At 36.9% G+C, this 19,103-nt stretch overlaps 1 protein-coding gene across 1 annotated transcript in view; it reads right to left on the bottom strand.

Moving 5' to 3' along the window:
• The window catches only part of KLHL1 (kelch like family member 1), a 359,135-nt gene extending 343,987 nt beyond the window's left edge, over positions 1-15,148 (bottom strand). Inside the window, exon 1 of the mRNA XM_037023548.2 lies at positions 14,652-15,148. Coding sequence (XP_036879443.1) covers positions 14,652-15,148 — 497 coding nt within the window. The remainder of the gene's footprint in view (positions 1-14,651) is intronic.
• Between the last annotated feature and the right edge of the window lie 3,955 nt (positions 15,149-19,103).

Here is a 19,103-nt window from a genome sequence, read left to right as displayed (position 1 = left end):
GAAGCTGAGTGAAATATAAAGCTTCTCTTAAATTCCTTATTTGTAAAAAGTTAATGTAGGAGTCATTTTTATTCATATATTGAACACAACACAGAGAAGTATAGGTATGTGTACGAATATAGAAAAACTAGTTTGAAGTAGACACGTACTTTTAAGTTCCCTGAGGCCTCAGGTTTTGATATTACCTTCTCGGGTTCACTAACTTTCCTTTATAGGGCAATGATATCCTGGATATTTCAGTGGTATTGCACTCTTTCAGGAAACTTGTGGAGTAAAAACTATATACTGCCTCAAATTAATATATTTAAAAAGCATAGTTTAATAAGTATTTTTCTGAGCTTTGTAAGTATCTATGACCATTTGTAAATTTTATTTGGTGAAACTCAGTGAATCTACAGTTGTTTAGGCTGGAAGTGATTTTTCATGTCTCGGTTTTCCAAAATGCTTTTTACTCCTAGTGCTGTGTACCTGAGCTACTGTTACAGATCATGTCAACTTTTTATGTTCCAAGGCTGGCTTCCTGTATGTGTGCTTGGGTGGTCACCCGGAGCTCTATATTCAGAAGAAGCTTTAATTTCATGTTCTATTATATCTTTAAATTCTTAGCAACTTTTAACAATTAATAATTTTCATTTTGCTTTGGACCTCACAGATGACATATCTGGTCCTGAGCCTGTTCATAATGACATCACCCCACATCGCACTCTTACCCATGAAGAAAATCCCTCAAATGCTTGCTGAGATATAATCTGCCGTAATCAACCTGAGAGCACCTGAAGAATAGACCCAAATCTACTAACTATCCACCAATGGCCCATATGGAACTACATCCAATTAATCTCAGCCATGCTCCTACCTCCTTGCCATCCTTGACCGTCATGCAAAATGCAAGCCTCAATACTCATTCTCTTCTTTCGTAACCTCATACACACGAAGCTATGTACCTCTGTTCAACTGATTTCTTGGGATTCTCAAGTCTGAAACTTGCTTTATCCCTTTCAACAGTGCTTCGTACATCACTTTGCTTCCCTTGCACTTCTTTTGTTCATTGGGTATTCATATTCCTCATATTTATGACATCTGGAGGCAGTGTCTGGAAATGTCTAGCGCTGCATTTGTGCACCTGTACCATGAGATTGTCATCCTCAGGAAACAAGTCCTTTCTCTTTTGAAGACACAAGTGAGTCGTTTGGATTAACAAACCTTATATAGCTGTTTTTATGCACTCTGAACACTGAAGACATCGAGATCTTTCACATGCTACTATATTCCTGGGCATACTCAATTTTCTACAGATGACTGATCAAACAGTGTAGCCTCTGCTTCCAGTTCCTTGAATTCCACATATCATTCCAATTACTAACTCATTCTCAAGGCCACCTAGTTGATACTGTCACTATTCAGGTCTATTCTTCATGTGAAATCTTAAGCCCCTGCAAATTTTCTAACTACAATTTCCTAAATTTTCATTTTCTATAATTCCTTTACTCCATTAAAACTAATCCACAAGGACATAAAAATATTAAAATATTTATGTCAGCTACTTACTGGACTCAGATTGTTCAAAACACAAATTACTGCTTTCCCTACATTTCCTGTGTCAACCACTTTTTAAACAACAAAAATCCATTCATTGTCCATCCAGAACTGTAGGAATCTTATCTCTTCCTCTATTTCACAATTAAACCTTCAATTTACTATGGCATTTTATTTTCTAAATGTTTTATTTTCTTCTATCCCTTTTTTTAGTAAAAGTTCCTCACTTGGAATTATTTATCCTGTTAAGATGGTTCTTTATTTTCAGTTTCTCCTGTATTTTCTCTAGTCCATCTTACATACTTCTAAAGAAAATTTTTCTGAAGTTTGAATCTCATCAGTTTGATTCATTGTTTCACCATACATAAGATCTGAAGTCTTTAATATGATCTAAAAGGCCCCTTGTTGTCTGACTGTGGTTATAGCCCCAGACAGATCACCTGGCATTGTACCCAGGCATATTTGTGCTAATTGCTTTGCTAATTTTCCTTCTAATTAGAAACTGTACATACTGATGCTGGTCTGAATTTTATTAAGATCTTTTTAAAGATTCCTTTTCCTGTACCTTAAAAAAATTCCTGTTTATATATATATTTAGTACAGCACAGGTAAACTTTTATTGTTGGTGAATCTAGCTAAGGGCTTGTCAATTTTTTTGTCTTTACAGAGAACTAGCTCTTAGTTTCATTGATCTTTTCTATTGATTTTAAGTCTCAATTACATTTATTTCCACTCTTATCTTTATTATTTCATTCTATCTACTAACTTTGGGCTTCATTTATTCTTCTTTTTCTAGTTCCTATAAAGTTAGATTACTTATCTGAGATTTTTCTTGATTCTTAAGTTATTCCTATGAACTTTCCCCTTAGAGCTGTTTTTCTGCATCCCATAGATTTTGGTGTATTGTATTTTCTCTTTTGTATTGTATGGTATATTGTCTTTTCATTTTTCTCTATGTATTTTTTTATTTCTCCTTTGATTTCTTTAATGATTCAGTGGTTATTCAGTAGCATGTTGTTTAACCTCCATGTATTTGTGTTTTTTCCCAATTTTCTTATTGTAATTGATTTCTAGTTTTATACCATTGTGATTAGAAAAGATATGACTTCAATGTTTAATTTATTGAGGTTTGTTTTCTGACCTAACATATGATCTGTCCTGGAGAATGTTCCATGATATCCTTGAGAAGAATGTGTATTCTGCTGCTTTTGGGTGGAATGTTCTATACATCCCTATTAATTCCATCTGGTCTAATGTGTTAAAGCTAATGTTTCCTTATTGATTTTCTGTCTGAATGATCTATCCATTGGTGTAATTGGTGGGTTAAAATCCCCTATTATTATTATTATTATATTGCTGTCAATTTCCCCTTTTAGATCTGATAATATTTACTGTATATAATTTGGTGCTCCTATGTTGGGTGCATATATATTCATAAATGCTATATCTTCTTGCTAGATTGCCTCTTTTATCACTAGGTAACTGTAATGTCTTTCTATGATTTTTATTGTAGTTTTGGTTTTAAGGTCTATTTCACAATTAAACCTTCAATTTACTATGCATTTTATTTTCTAAATGTTTTATTTTAGACATGTACATAAAAATACCAGCTTTCTTTTCATTTCCATTTTGTATGAAGTATCTTCTGCCGTCCCTTCACTCTTAATCTATGTGTGTCCTTCTGAAGTGAGTCTCTTTTAGGCAATATATAGATGATTCTTATTTGTTTATTTTTTAATCCATTCAGCTAATCTGTCTTTTGAATGGAAAATTTAGTCCATTTACATTTAAAGGAATTATTGATAGGTATGTATTTATTGCCATTTAGTGAATTGTTTTCTGGCTGTTTTTGTAGCTCTTCTCTGTTCCTTTCTTTTCATTCTCTCTGCCTTTGTGGTATAATGTTTTCTTAAGTGTTATGTTTAGATTCTTCTCTCATTTTATTTTGTGTATTTATGGAAAGTTTTTACTTTGCAGTCACTGTGAAGTTCCCATGTACCATTATAGGTATACAACAGTCTATTTCAGGTTGATAGCAACTTAAATTTGAAGAAATTCCAAAACATTTTTATTACCTCCCCTTTTATGTCACATTTTACCTTTTTATTTTATGTACTCCTTAACTAACTATGTAGTTTTACTTAATTTTAGTAAATTTGTCTTTTAAATTTCAGAAGAGGTTTATAAAATCATGTATCTACTAGTTTACTTTATCTTTCCAATGAGATTTTTTACTTTTGTATCTTTTCTTGTTGTTAATAAGTGCCATTTCTTTTCAGCTTAAAGAAGTCCATTTAACATTTCACTTAAGGCAAGTTTAGTGGTGGTGAACTCCTCTAACTTTTGTTTATCTAGTAAACTCTCCTTCAGTTTGTGAATAACATTGGCAAGTATTCTTGGTTGAAAGCTTTTCCTTTCATTACTTTGAATATGTCATGCCACTCCTTTTTGGCCTGTAAAGTTTCTGCTGAAAAATCTGTTGGTAGTTTTATGGAGTTTTCTTGTATATGGCAAGTTGCTTTTCTCTTTCTGTTCTTAAGACTCTTTATCGTAAACTTTTGTCATTTTAATTATAATGTGTCTCTGTGTGGATCTCTTTGGGTTCATTTTATTTGAAACTCTCTGAGCTTTCTGGGCCTTCCCCCAGTTAGGGACTTTTCAGCCATTTCTTCAAATAAGTTTTCTGTCCTTTTTTCTCTCTCTCATCCTTCTTGGAACCCTTGTAATGTGAATATTGTTCCATTTGATGTTGTCTCAAGTTTTCTTTTTTTTTAATTCTTTTTTCTTTTTCTGCTTCATCTGAATGAGTTCCAATGCTTTGTCTTCTAGCTTATTGATCTTTTCTTCTGTTTTATCCAGTCTGCTGTTGTATTTTTCAGTTCAGTTACTGAATTTTCCAACATTGTGACTTCTGTTTGGCACTTCCTTATGTTTTCTAAAACTTTGTTCAAGTTCTCACTGTGTGCATCCATTCTTCTCCTGAATTTGGTGTGCATCTTTATGAACATTATTTTGAACTCTTTATGAGGTAGATTTATTATTTCCATTTCATTAGGCTCTTTTTCTGAGATTTAGTTTTTTTCTGTCATTTGGAATGTGTTTCTCTGTTTCCTTATTTTGCTCGAGTCTTTGTGTCTGCTTCTACATTTTAGTTTTGAAGAAGTGTCCTTGTATAGGTGTCAAACTTCTCATTCAGCCTTACCCTAGTTCTTGGTTGTCTCTCGAATCTTTGGGTTGTCTAAACAGCCTGAGTTATTCTTGCTACGTCCCCATTTTGAAGGTGCGCCAAGAACTGTCAGTGTTCTATGTGAATGAATCTCATTTAGCACCTAGTTCTAGCTGATTGAAGCCAGACACTCAGGGGAGCTTATTTTGAAGTATGCAGATATATACAGTTCTGTAGGGCCACAATCATTAACCCTGATGGTCTAGTGGTAGGGATATCTAGAGCTGTTCCCTAGTGGACAGTTACAAAAATGAGGGCTCCAGAGGTAAGTATAAGCGCCTTTCTGGTGGTCTTGTCAAGCTGTAGCAAGGCTAAGTGGGTATGCAAGAATGGTGCCTCCCTGCTTACATTCCCTGGGTTCATCTCCATAGCCCCTAGTCAGTCCCTCAGACTCACACTCAGGATAAGTAAATAGGCATTTCTCGTTGGAAGACTGGAGGTGTGTGTCTCAGCTGTCTACGCTTTGTTCTGGGGTTGCTGGCACACCAAGAATTATCTTTATGATCGCCATAGCCTGTTAGAACTCAGGAATGCCACACCCTTGGCCAGCATGACCAGGCAAACCACGGGCATCCCCCATGTGGTTTGCACACATTCGCTGGCTTTAGTAGGGCAACTGAAGAGAGTAGGGAATGGGGAAAGCTCACCAGCTTCATGAAGGCAGTGGGCAAATGCTTGCCTGTGTTTGCCTGTGGGTTTCAGTGATACTGCGGAAAATGAGGTATGTGTGTGCATGGGCTGGCTCCAGGGCGGGAGTGAGAAAACGCTGTGACCATTTGTGCTTGCCAGCCCCAGACATGGTGCAGGGGAGTGTTGATACTGTCTGCACTCACTGACTTTAACAAGGCAGTGGGAGAATCCCATGGCTATTTGTATTCACCTGTCCCAACCAGGGAGCAGGGGATCTCTGACCACCTGCACTTTCACACCTCAGCAAGGCACAGGGACAGCAGCATGACCATTTGCCTATGCCTATCTCAATGAGGCAAGAGGTGGGCACCATGCCTGAGTGTATCTGCACCAGCAGGGTAGGTGGAGAGGGCACAAATGTCATCCACCAGTGCCTTGGTCTCCAGTTCCTGACTCTGCTGCACCTCCAGCAGAAGCCCCAGAACAGCAAATGAATCTCCTCCACAAACAGTTCAGTTACTTTTCCAATCTGTGCTTTTGCACCGGATCCTGGCGTAAGGGAGACTGCATGCAAGCCCTTAAAGGAGTTCTGTTTCCCGTAGCACTTTGCGTTCCTTGGACATCAGTCTCATTGGTTTTCTAAGCTGACTGTTGTTGGAAGCTTGTCTTTCTGTTGGAAGCTTGTCTCTGGCGCAACCCCAAGGGTTGTGGTGCCTAATCGGGGGCACCAACCTCTCACTCCTCCAGGAGAACACCAGGCTGGTAAGATCCTTCCCTGTTATGTGTTATCACCTTCAGGTGGGTTTTTTGGCTAGGCCTTGCCATTCTTACTCATCTTGATGTCACCCTTTTATCCTTTATTGTTCATCTAATTTTTAGATTTTTCAGAAGGAAATGACACATACGTGTCTAGATTTGGTGTGTCTATGGGAAGAGGTGAGTTCGGGATCTTCCTGTACTGCCACCTTGGACCCATGTCATTGGTAGGTTTTCAGGGTAACCATGTTTTTCTGCAGTTTCTCCTCTGTCACTAATTTCATCCAGTTTATTTTTTATCTCAAGCATTATAGTTTTATTTTGGTCTGTATTTATTTTGTAGTTTTAGTTTGATGTTGATGTTTTCATATCTAGCATGGTCCAAGTTAGCTATTTGAGCACACAGAATATGGTTTTTAACTGCATTTATGACTTTGTCTATTACAGTTTGGGGTCAGTTTTAATTCATTGATTTTGCTCCTCATTATGGTTATGTTTTTCTACTTCTTTGTTGCCTAATTTTCTTTAATCAGATGCTAAACATTAAAAATTCACCTGTTTAATATTGAATATTTCCAAGGATGTGAATTATTCTTCAACTTTGTTCTAGGGCAGTTAGATTACCTGGAAACAGTGATACTTTTGGGTCCTGCTGTTAAGATTGTTAAATGGAAATGCTGCAGTATTTCTTGTAGGGCTATTTTCTAATATTAATGTGATACCCTTCCAACTATTTTATTTAATCCTAACTATTTTATCTAATATTTTTCCAACTATTTTATCTAATCCCAGGAATAAATAAAATAAAACCAAAGGTTTTCCATTTTGGTTGTTGGGAATAGTTACTATTTCCTCTAATTCTGTGATGGTTCTTTCCTAAGATTTGGATAGTTTCCTTAAATACATTTACCTTTTATTATTTTATTGAATTCTGATCTGCTGAATATATAAGGGGTCCCCAGGTTTCTGGAATTTTCTGTGTGTGCTGATGTCTTTTATGACCCTGTCCTGTGAGTTCTCACCGCTGTGGTCTTCCTGGACAGTCAGCTCCATCTCTTCAGTCCAGGGTGGTTATCATGGTCCTCCTGGTATCCCCTTCTCTTCACCAGTGCATGGAATTTCTCTCCAGGCAGAGTGCTGGGGCAATCACAGGACTCATTTAGTTTGCTTTTCATCCCCCAGGAATTACTTTCCTTCTTCCCAGGATTATTTCACCTTCTTTCTCTTTCTTTCATCCTGACTTTAATAACATGATTAGAATATTATTTGACCCATGATATTTTTCATCTTAACTACTTTTTAAAGGTTTCTAATTTCTAAGCAGATAATATGGCATACTCATATTGCTAATAAAAATTTACTGATCTACAAAGACCACTGTAAAAGAGAATCATAAAATAATTATAATACAAAAAATGCCATACAAAAATACACAAATAATTTTTTAAATCATCAGTGGATCACCAAGTGTTAAATATCTAGGTACTAATTTGCATGAACTTCTCTACAGAAATACATACTCATATACCAAAGGAAGGTAACTGGAAAAGTAAGAATCATATTTAAATGTTATTTGAATCAAATTTAAATTTTATTAAATCAAACTTAAAGAATCAAGTTTAAGTGATAAAAATGACTTCAAATTTATTTTCAAAATAGTGAAGTTCAAAGTTGAACTCAGAAAGTCAGGATGTGTTATGTTCATAAATTCAAACACAAAAATTAAAAAAATAACTTTCTTTCCAAAAGCTATTTTTGTATTTTCTCTGAAGCTCTGATATTTGTAAATACTGTTCTAAGGAGATATCTTGGGTATTTTAGTATAATTAGGCTCTACTAAAAAAACAAATAAAACCTCATAGTGTATTGCTGGTACAAAGAGCTTTTGGCATTCACCTTTTGAAAAACTATAAAATAGTTGAATTCTTCCCTTCCCTTGCAGTATAAACCCTCCCAATTTTCTGACCCCTTAAGTTGTTCCATTGTGTTTCAGTCAAGATGAAAATGCTGATTTACATGAACAATGTCTACCAATATCATTAAGAAAAATGGTGCCAGATGACCTACCAGGACACTGTGTCACAGACAAATATGATAAGAAATTGAACTGAAAGATTTCCTATGAGAATTAGTTATCATAATTGGACTAAGGCCACATAGCAAATGGGAAAGGCTGAATTTAGAATTAACATTGACTGATTCTTTTCTTTACTATTATTGAAGACTCAGACCATTTCAAAAAGCACCATTTCTGATCTTCAGTCTAAATGATCTGCCGCTTAAACCAGACAGGGTTTGGGGGAGGGTCCAAAAATCATAATACACACTTGTTCTCTGGTCAAGCAGACCTTTTTTAAGCTTTTCTTAGCACTTAGATAATCTGTTTTCGAATCCTGGCTAGAAAAATCAAAAAGACAGTTGGCATCAAATCTACATATTGCAATGGGTGTTTTGTCTATACTTGACTGACAAGATCTCCAGATCTTTAATTCTGCTCAGAATATCTGTGTCTACAATAGAAATTTTCTTTAAAGTTTTGAATGACATTATTTTAAATGCAGAAAGGTAAATTATTATCTGGCATAAACTAATATGTAAATTCCAGAGCTTTTATTTTTACAACTACCACAAAAATACCTGTAGTCATTTTGGAGAGAAAAATAAAATCAAGAGTCTCACAACTTTGAGACTCTGTATAAAACATTGTACATTTTTCATGTTCAGAAACTTGATTTAACCCTAAAATATGCTGAAGATCTCAGTTTTCTGTAAATTCTCTGAAAACCCTTGGTTAAAAGCAGTGATACCTGATTTAACATGCAGTTGTGAGAAGCTTTTCATCCCCCAGATACACAAATTATTATTTGAGGCTTAGGAAAAAAGTAGCCAACAATACCAAATCTGATCAATATTATATTTTATAGTAACCAACTGCTGATTTTGACTGGATAGAGAGGGTTTCTTTATTATTTTTAAACTATTTACAATAGCACATAAAGAGGTTAACAGTATAGTTTATAAAGTATTCATTAGGAATTTATCAGTGCAGACACCAAAACACAGTCCTTCAACAGCATGGGGTTTTTGTTATTGTTGTTTGTTTCTTATAATTACAGTTGTATTTGTTTGATCTTGCACTTGTATTCACATCTTTTTCTTAGATAGCTCTGGATTTGGGGTACCTGTAAATCCAACCTAGCAGTCTTGCTTTCTTTCTCCTTTATGATCTTCTTTGTTTGCCTGAAGCAAGCTTGCTCGGATGGGCGGGCACCAGAAAGTGGGGGCTTCTTTGCAAAGCATGATGTAATATTCGTAAATCCATCTTATAGTAGGTAAAAGCAGCTTTCCCCAAGCAAGGTATCATCTTTTGCTACTACTGGTTTATATAATAGTAGACTGTATAGTGCTTAAGCTTAGGATAAATTAGTAAGGAAGACCTAAAATTGAGTAAAATCACATTATTTTTCACTCTGGAATTGGGCTTGCAGGGAAAATAGGAACATTATTTCATTTTAGTATTCCATGGAAGCATAGTATGAGAACTATTTTCTAGAAGAAATACTACTTACCACTTCAGAAGGTTTTTGTTTGTTTTGTTTTTTGACAGAAGCAAGGCTGATTCCTTTTCCTTCTGAATAAAAACTTGGTTCAGGTCCCACCAGCCTCTAGGAGATTTTAATGGTATCTGCTCTCTTCAGTAATACTTCTCTATACCAATTGTTCTGATCTTGAGAAGCAGATTTTCTGTCATAAAGCTCTCTTCTGGACTCCAAAATCAAGTCATTTTCCCTGTCTAGATTATTTCCTCATAATTATATTTAATCATAAAGTAAAATGTAGTGGATGAGCCATACTTCAAGAAATACTTGGGTTAAAAAGTCCTCTTTGACTGAACCTTATCAGTCCTTGCCCTTCACCATCATTTTAAGAAGCCTATTTATACACTCAAACATGAGTATGATTTCCACGAAGGGAATAGAGAACTGCTTCAGTGTTACCTTAGCTAGAGCCTCTTTTCTTATGTTCTGTTTATTTGTTAAAGCAGAGGGGAAAAAAGAATTGGCAAAGTGGTCAGGAATATGGTATCTGGAGTCAGCAAAGATTAAAAGTCCCATTGTATAACTTAGAAGCCTATGATTCTGGGCAAATATTATCTCTCTGCATCTCAGTCTTCTGTAGTCATCATACTGAAGGGATACCTTCAGAATTATAGGGCTATTCTGAATATTAAATTATGCAATATAAATATTCAACATGACATCTGGCAAACAGCAAGTTCTTACTCAATGTCATTCATTATGATTATGACAAATATTTATTCACTTGACAGTATTAATTGAGTAACCACATGTTCTATGATAGGGATAAAATGATGAGGAAAACAGAAATAACCTGTCCACTGGGTAATTATTGTTAAAAACAAACAGCAAAAGCCACACAGGTTTACAAGCTACAAAAAGAAATTGAGGAAAAAGTAGAGAGCAGTTACTCTGAAAACATAAAGCCAAGAAATAAATAAATAAATAATTTTTTTTAACGAATTTGGGGAATCAAAGAATGCCTCTCTGAGAAAGGTACAGAGTTTTATTCAAGACATGTCAATGATGAATAGGCAGGAACTCAGGAAAGTGTAGGCTGAGGGAGGGAGTCACAATACAAGGAGAGGAAATCAGTTTGGGGAGTCCAAAGGTAGCGGGAAAATGAGCAGAAGGACACTGAGTCTGGAAGGCACAGGGAGAGCGAGAGGCTGGTGGGTGAAGGGCCAAGAGGGCAGACAAGACACAGATCACTCAAGGCCTCTCTGTCTATAGTATGTAGTGTGAATTGTGATCAGAGACTGGTGGAAATGGTTTGGGGAAAAAAAGGGAGAAGAGCCAGGGATGTGGCAAAAAAGATTTCAGATTTTTATTTTATAATTTCATTAACTCCAGCATGGAGACTGGATCACAGGAGGCAGATGATGCCGATGGCCACTGGAGACTTTGAGTTAAAAGAGGACAGTATCTCAGGATTAGACAGTGGAGATGGAGAGATGTGGGACAGATATGGGGGTTATCTGTAAAGTTCGTAAAAGTGACAGGGCTTGATAGATTATTGAAAATTATGGGAAAGATACTGGCAAGTGTGATCCTGGATTTCTGGCTTGCACAATCTAATGCACAGGAAGCTATACCTTGAGACAGATAAGGAAACTGAGCAAGACAATGGGGATTTTGTGCCCAATTTTGTTCATATTGTATTTGTCTCTGTAATGTCCATTAGAGATTAACTAAAAAGGTGGATATGTGAGACCAGAGGTCAGGAGGAAGTCTCAGTTTTGAGATGCAGAAATAGAAATAAAGTTTAAGGATGGTAACTGAAACCATGGAATCAGATGACTACACTGTGTGAGAATTCAGAAAATTGAAAAAGTAAGCAGTTAAGCATGACATCTCTTCTCCCACTCACATCACTATGAACTGCAAAAATATGAATATTTTCCTCTCTTTTTTTTTAGTTTACTATGTATAGAGTATCCATACCAAAAATATATAATGATCTGAATAGCTAGGAAACTCTATATACTTTCCAAAAATTACGTTCAGACAGTAAAACAGAGAAAAAAGTGCCTAATAGAACTGGTCAAAAGCCTATTACTGCAAAAGTTAGAATTCTTAATGGTGTAATGGTTAAGCTGGTAGAATACTGAGATTTGTTTATATATGTCAAGAGGGGTGGGAATAAGATAGAGGCTGGGTTTGGGCAATAAAACAGTTTACCACTGTCTTCTTGCTACCTATTTCAACTCCATAATAATTTGACATTTCCAGATTTCTGAGATTACAGGCAGCTTTCCCTTGAGCATCCTCCAGAAGCAGTTGGAACAAGTTAAACCAGCTGAGCTACTTACACTTGTCTAAAGCAATGTTCCTAACTAATGTGAGAACAAATGAGAAAAAAGAAATCAGAAAATGATGGAAGAGAACAGAAAAGGGGACAGCTCTTGTTTTATACATGAAGATTATTTTTGTATAGAAATCAGAATTGACAAAACAAAATGTTAAAATATCAAGTGTGACATCATAGTATGGTGATATAATAATGACCCAAGTAAACAAAATTATCATGCAGGGTTTGCATAGTTTATATAGTCACTGATCATTACAAACAGTATGTAGAGTTCCTGCATGTGTTGTAGAAACAAAAATAAATCCACAATATTGATTATTTTGCATACTATTTTCCAGTCAGTATTTAAATGGAAATGCTCTATTTGGAAATACTGTTTCTTCTGAGACATGAAGCCTATTCTTAGTGCATATTAAAATAATATATAGATAGATAGATAATGACTAATCACTAAGTTTAATAGTGTAGTTTCAATCAATCACAAGCACAGAACCAATGCTCTATAAAGGTTTAAGAACACATAAAATCCATCAGAATACCATCAGTGCTAAGTGATTTGTCCAGTGAGAAATTTGAACTTATCTAAAGGACTTAAGCATTAATAAGAATTTTAAAATAAAATTAGACCTGATTTTCAGTATTTTATACATGCAAGATCTCATAGGAAAGCCTCATTCCAGTAGTAAAGATGATTCGAGGTGGTATTGGACTTATTTGCAGAATTCTTATCACTTACAACTCTGTGAATGAAGACATTGATGTATGATCAAGAAATGAGGGGCCAGAAGTTGAATCTGATGAGGTGTTTTATCCCTAACTGAGCCAGTGTTTTTTTTTTAAATTTATTATCATTCCTTAAGTTAATATTCCATTAGTATTTTCAAATTCTCCACTTTACATGAAAGTCTTCAGATATTACTCACACCAAATAGACTTCATTTAAAAATGTATTTGTTATGAAGTAAACTAGCTTTCAAAAAATTATCAAATATTAATATTCTTAGCATGTTGATATTTTAAGCTGATACAAAGACTTTACAAAACTGAAAAAAAATCATTTTTCCCAAGTTGTCTGAGTCACAAAATTATCAGATTTAATAAAGTAGTAAATAGTAAATATTTAACCTTATTTACTCAACTTAAGGAGGTAAAAACCCAGCACATTTTATAAAAAGAAAAATTAGCTCTAAAACTATAGGTAAACTCTAGTGAATGCACAAATCAAATAACTTCATGATGCTAATGATACCCAAAGTTGCAACCATTTTGGTAAAATATCTTACTTAACTGAATAATAGGCAAACTTATATTTAGGTCTCTTATATATGGAAAAAACCTTGTCATACTTGAGAATTGCAAATTAAACTTCCTCTTCTTTAAAATAATAATCTTACATTATATTAAATGTCGCCACATATTAGATTATATGCAAGGCTCTTAAAATTCAAATTGAAATCCATATAATCCATATAATTGAAAACATTTAGGAATACATTTCTGTATCTCTGAGTTCATATTTGTCAACATAATTAAAGAGCACTTACAATTATTTTGTTTTATGTATTCTTTTTGTGACTTTGACTTAACCAACTTTATAAGAAATTGACTCCATCAACCAAAAGTTTAAAAGGTTGCTTCTGTCTCTAATTTGTTACTGAGAGGTAACTAAATTTTATCAACATATTCATTATCATTTTCCTGTTCCTCCTGTATTTTTTCAGTAATGTATTCTGATATCATGCGAATTTAAATGCAAATCTTTTCATATCCTAAATACGTGCCCAAACTACAAATGAGCTAGTGCAGAATGAATCAATTCTCAAGAAATGTAAAACTCAGTTTTATGAGTGTGAAGGTTTCCTATAAAGGTTGAAAGTAGAGAACTCTATTTAAAAAAAGTATAAAAATAGAAATAAACAAGAAATAAATGTTGACTTGCTTACTAAGGATAAACAATCCCACACTGAATCAACAAAACAGGACAGATAAATGCAAAGAGGCTCGGCAACAGTTTAATGGTAAGACTTTGATCAAGGCAAAAGTGAACACAAAGTAGAATAAAAAAGGAAGTTGGGATAGAGAATAACAGTGTTTCATGGGGGTGGGGGGAGAAAATGTAGCTGTCCAGTAACACCTTTTGTCCACCTCATAACTCTTGGAATATAGATTCAAGTCCCTGGGATCCTAGATATCATGTAAAGGCGGTTTCTAACCCAGTATATGAGATTCACTTGAACGGTGCTCAAAGCAATTTCCCCTCACATCAGGTAACTGGAAGACTGATGTGATCTGACAGAAGATGACAGAAGAATATTATAGTCTCAGAAACATGAGAACCAGTCCACCTGGAAATTTACCAAAATGCATATATGTTCAGTTTGTGATTATAACCCTGAAAACTTGCAAAAAGAAAAGTGATACATATGAGCCAATAGAAATTAATGAGCAAACTAAGTAAGAATAAAACTTGGGTAATAAAAACTCAGCTGGCATCCTCAGCCAAAATTTCCAACGTGAAACGTTCCAGACTTCGTGACTACCAGAGCACGAGGGAGTAGGGGGGAACGGGTGCAAACTGGGAAATGCTTGGGTGCCCCATGGGGCCTTACTGTACCTGTGTCCACCTCCTTCACCTGTTGCCTGGCTGGAGGTGGCCGGCTCCACTTTGAGCTCTTGCAGGACCAGCCCTTTCTCGTGGGGTCCAGGAAAGTCCATGCCTGGTACCTCCTCCTCCTCTAGGGACTCCACGTAGAAGAGGGTCCTGGTTGGCTGTTGGGTGCCCTGCCCGGGCGCCCCTTGCTGCAGCCTCGTGGGGACCGGCAGCAGGGTGCCATTGAGTGGGTTGAAGGAAGAGGAGGACGGGGAGGAAGACGAAGACGAGGAGGAAGAAGAGGAAGGTTTCTTCCAGAAAGTGCCCCCGCTGCCCTTGTCTTGGCCTTTGAGCAGGCGGCTCTGGCTGGGCCCCCAGTGCTCGAAGCTGCCGCCGCCGTCCTGTTGCAGGCAGCCGCCCCCCGCCGGGCCGCCAGGGGACGGCGACGGGTGGCTGAAGAGTTTCCAGCGGAGTCGCAGGATGTGCTTCACATCAAAGTCTTTTCGCCCAGAGCCTGACATGCTTGACCCGGGAAGGCAAAGAGACCTCGGCTCTCGCAGCAGGAGGAGGGCCAGCTGGAGGGGGTGGCCCGCGGAGCCGCGCTGGAGGAGGCGGCGGGATGTGCCCTCCGCACCCGGGGCACTCGGGGCGAGGCGGGCGGGCTGCGCGCCCTGCCTGGCAACGAGCGGCGCGCGGACCGCAGAGCCGCGCGGCTCAGCTGCGGTCGGGTCCGCAGGACCTGCGGGTGGGGAGCCCACCGGCCGCGAGGGGAGGCAGGAGCGGGACGCTGCGGGCGGAGAATCCTCGGTCCCGGTGCGGGGGCCCCGTGGTGACGGCGGGGAGGCACGACCCTGCTGGTGGAGATGCGCCAGGGAGCGAGGTCTGCGCGCTCCGAGGCTCGGGAGGCCGCGGCGGCGGCTTACACCTCCTTGGGATGTGCCCGTGGCGGAGCCTTTGTCGGGAAGGGGTCCGCTCTCCTGTCCTTGCAGCCCAAGAGTTCAGTCCTGGAGAGCGCAGAGGAAGAGCCCCAGGTCGCGAAGAGGCGCACACCGCAGCCTCCTCGGTGCACCTGCGCCCCTGCCCCTGGCCTCTCGGAGGATGCCCTGAGAGCTTGCCGGGTTCTCTCTGAGAAAGTCAGACGCCTTCTGCAAGGCGAGAAGGAGTGGTTTTATATAGTCAGTTTGTAAAAGAGAAAAATAAATATTCCCGAAAATAGAGGGAGGCAAAAGGAAAAGCCCGCCCGTGAAGCTGTCAAGGTCCTCACAGTACAATTTTCTCTCTGCCTCAGCACCTCCTCCTCCCCCGTCAGTGACGCAGATGTGCACTGGGGCCTATACGGAGACATGGAGGGAGGGAGGCAAGGCTTCAATCTTCTTTATGCAAGTGAGTCTGCCGCTCTGATTGTCCCCTAGCGTGGGTCCTGTCGCCTTTTTTCATCCTCCTTCCTCACTACACTACAATGTAGCAATAAAAGTAAAGCAAACAGGCGTTATGCTTTAGCATCAGTAAACACCAAGCATGAATCATGGCAGCGGAAACTTAATAGGCTGCCATCGGTTTGCAGGTTGCAGGTTAATGGCTTGAATTATTTAATAAACAGCATCCTTTAACCTTTAGCCTTAGTTTCTCTGTAGTCAGACACACAGAAAACAGAGGTGCTGGTGTCAAAGTCTGGTGATGCCACCATTCTGACACTTAGATGGCGATTCTGCTATTAACGCACTCAGGCAGTGCTTCACCCTGGGGACCAGAGGCGCACGGTAAAAATTTGAAGATGGGCATCTGAGCGCAGGGGATGGGTTTTGCAAAATCAGTGCATTTTGGTGTGTAGCCTTAGACTGAAAGCTGTTCTTAATATACATCAAGAAGTGGAATAAAATGATACAGGAGAATTTCGAGGCATAACCTTCCGGTACATAAATCATGATACAAAATGCATGCAAGAGTTTAGGCAATAAATGAATATACCCAAAGGCTACTATCCTGCAAAAATCTGTGTGAAGGGAAGGTGTGTTTTCCCTTATATCTATACTTAGAATAATGAGGATTATGATCCCTTTCTAGCTACAACTACTTAGGGATTTTTCATCTTTTCCTTTAATGAGCCATTAAAATATAACTCAATCACCTTTCCCAAAAGCAAAAGGGGGTCAGCAAGCAGCAGGCTCCGTAACTCAACCAAGAATATGGTGGTTGTCCATTCATGAAATTCACAGTTTCAGAACCCCCAAAAGGGCACAGTATCTAACATTCAAGTGCTGTTGTATTACTGTTTTGTTACCCTGTTTTTGAGCATAAACTTAAATGGAAACCAAAGCCCAATTTGAGGTCCTTCTTAGAGTTGGACATTTTAATAAAACAAGAAATTAAGCATACATAACCTCTACTTTCAGGGGAAGAAAAATCACTATTGCATATTTTAAAATATTGATTTATGCCACAATAGCTGGACTACAATTACCTGTGCCTCGATTTTTCTTTCAATGCTCAGTGTCCAAAAAAAAAAAAAAAAAGAGAGAAAGGCCCTTTAAAGTAAACAATGGTGACAGCTCATTTTTATCCAAGCACTGAATCAAGTATTTCCCTTAGGGAAGAAAACTGTGTATGAAATTAAGTATCACAAACAGGACAGAGAAAACTTTCCATCAGAGGTTATGTAGGAATTTGAAGTGCATATAACTAAATGATTTCTATAGAAATTGGGTGCTCTGTGGATTTTCTAACTTGATGTAATTTTAACTTAATTAAAATAACATAAAGTAACAATGCAAGTCAGTTATATGTATATTTTCTTTATTAATTAACATCTATAACCACTCAAATACTGTAATATAAAATTTATTTTTGGTGATATCTGAAATCCATTTTATATTCCCCTTTTCTCTGTAAAAAGAATATTATTATTAGACAACTTTAAAGTTACCTGTTTAAAAGTCAGTAATTGATATGACCTAACGAAGATATAATACTGAGTTCTAGTATAAAAGAACATGAATTAAAAATATTAAGACATATTCAACAGATGACAATTAACGTCTGTTAGTCTTGTAGTAATAGTATGCTATAAAACACTGTTGCAGCCTATTATTTAATTTAAGAAAGCTACTATTCTGTATTTATCAATCTGCATAAAATAATCACTCTTGCTGGGAAAGATATTTTAACAATGCATCTAATTATCAAATAAAATATATAAGATTTGAAAATAAAGTGTACCTGAAATTATGGTAAAATGAATGATTGCAGAAGATGACTGATCATATTTTTTCACTTTATTATTACTGTACTATTACTGGGAAAAAAGGGAGGAAGAAAAAATGAGTAAAGGAAGGAAGGAAGGAAGGAAAGAAGGAGGAAGGAAGAAAAAAAGGAAGGAAGGCAAGAAGGAAGAAAAAAAGAAAGAGTAGAGAACTTAGGAAGGAAAAAATTTAGTAAGATAACGTCTTAGCTTTACATAATACGAAAAAAATCCTCATAAAAAATGTCTCGTGAAATATTGCATTCCCATTTATTTATATCACTACTCAAAATAAAAAATTGTAATTGAGCACTAACATGTACTAGTTCTAATGCTAAGTTGTAGTAAATAGGGAAGAATTAGGTTCCCTGCAGCTGCCTGGAACAGCTAACAAAGAATGATTTGTTCAGCCAGTCATAATTTATAATTGGCTTGGGAGTCAATTAAGTTAAGATTTAAGATAAGCAAGCTTGTAGGGAAAAGGACATTGAAGTAATAAAGATCACTTTTTAAGAATCCTAACAATCACATTATGCTGTGTTTTAAAGACAAAATCAATTAAATTATTCTAATCCTCTTGTTTAATTAAATTGAACTGTCATTTCAGTCAATCAGTCTTCCGAATGAGGCTTCATATTACTGCCATAGTTCCCTGATACCATCTTAGCCAAAACGGTTAAGCAGGATCCTGGAAACCTGGAGGATGTTCAAGCATTTACTACTATACACACATATATATAAGTCCTCACATAACTATTAAATCTAATATAAATGTTAAATAGACAACACTGAAAGTTCCTACAGCTCAAACATTAAAGCATTAAACAAAATTCGATTTGGATCCAAGTGTTTTCTTGGCTGAAAATGTTTCTTTTTCAGTAATAGTTTTCTAAACCCTCAGATGTGTGCTTATCCAGGAAAAGTGAATTCTGATTCTCTTTAATCTTCTTGACAAGGCTTTATGATGTCTAGTAAGTTGCCATTATATAATAACACTCAACAAAAGCATTTGAAATGGCTCTGACCCAATTTGAAAGTTCATGTCTTATGATGGCTCCTGCATTTTTGTTTTTATCTGTTTTATTTTAATGAAATGTATTTCTGTATATCACTAGAAAATATCATTTAAAATGAGTGCAGACCATTTAAAATAAATGGACAGCATTATGAATGTGAAAATTAAATTACAATAATTTTATAATGCTATTTGCTTTCCAAAACTGAATGAAATATAATTT

Source organism: Manis javanica, chromosome 9 (assembly GCF_040802235.1).
Source record: "Manis javanica isolate MJ-LG chromosome 9, MJ_LKY, whole genome shotgun sequence".
Taxonomy (NCBI): Eukaryota; Metazoa; Chordata; class Mammalia; order Pholidota; family Manidae; genus Manis; species Manis javanica.
Note: the sequence above shows the minus strand (reverse complement) of the source record. Positions and strands in the feature narration are given on the sequence as shown.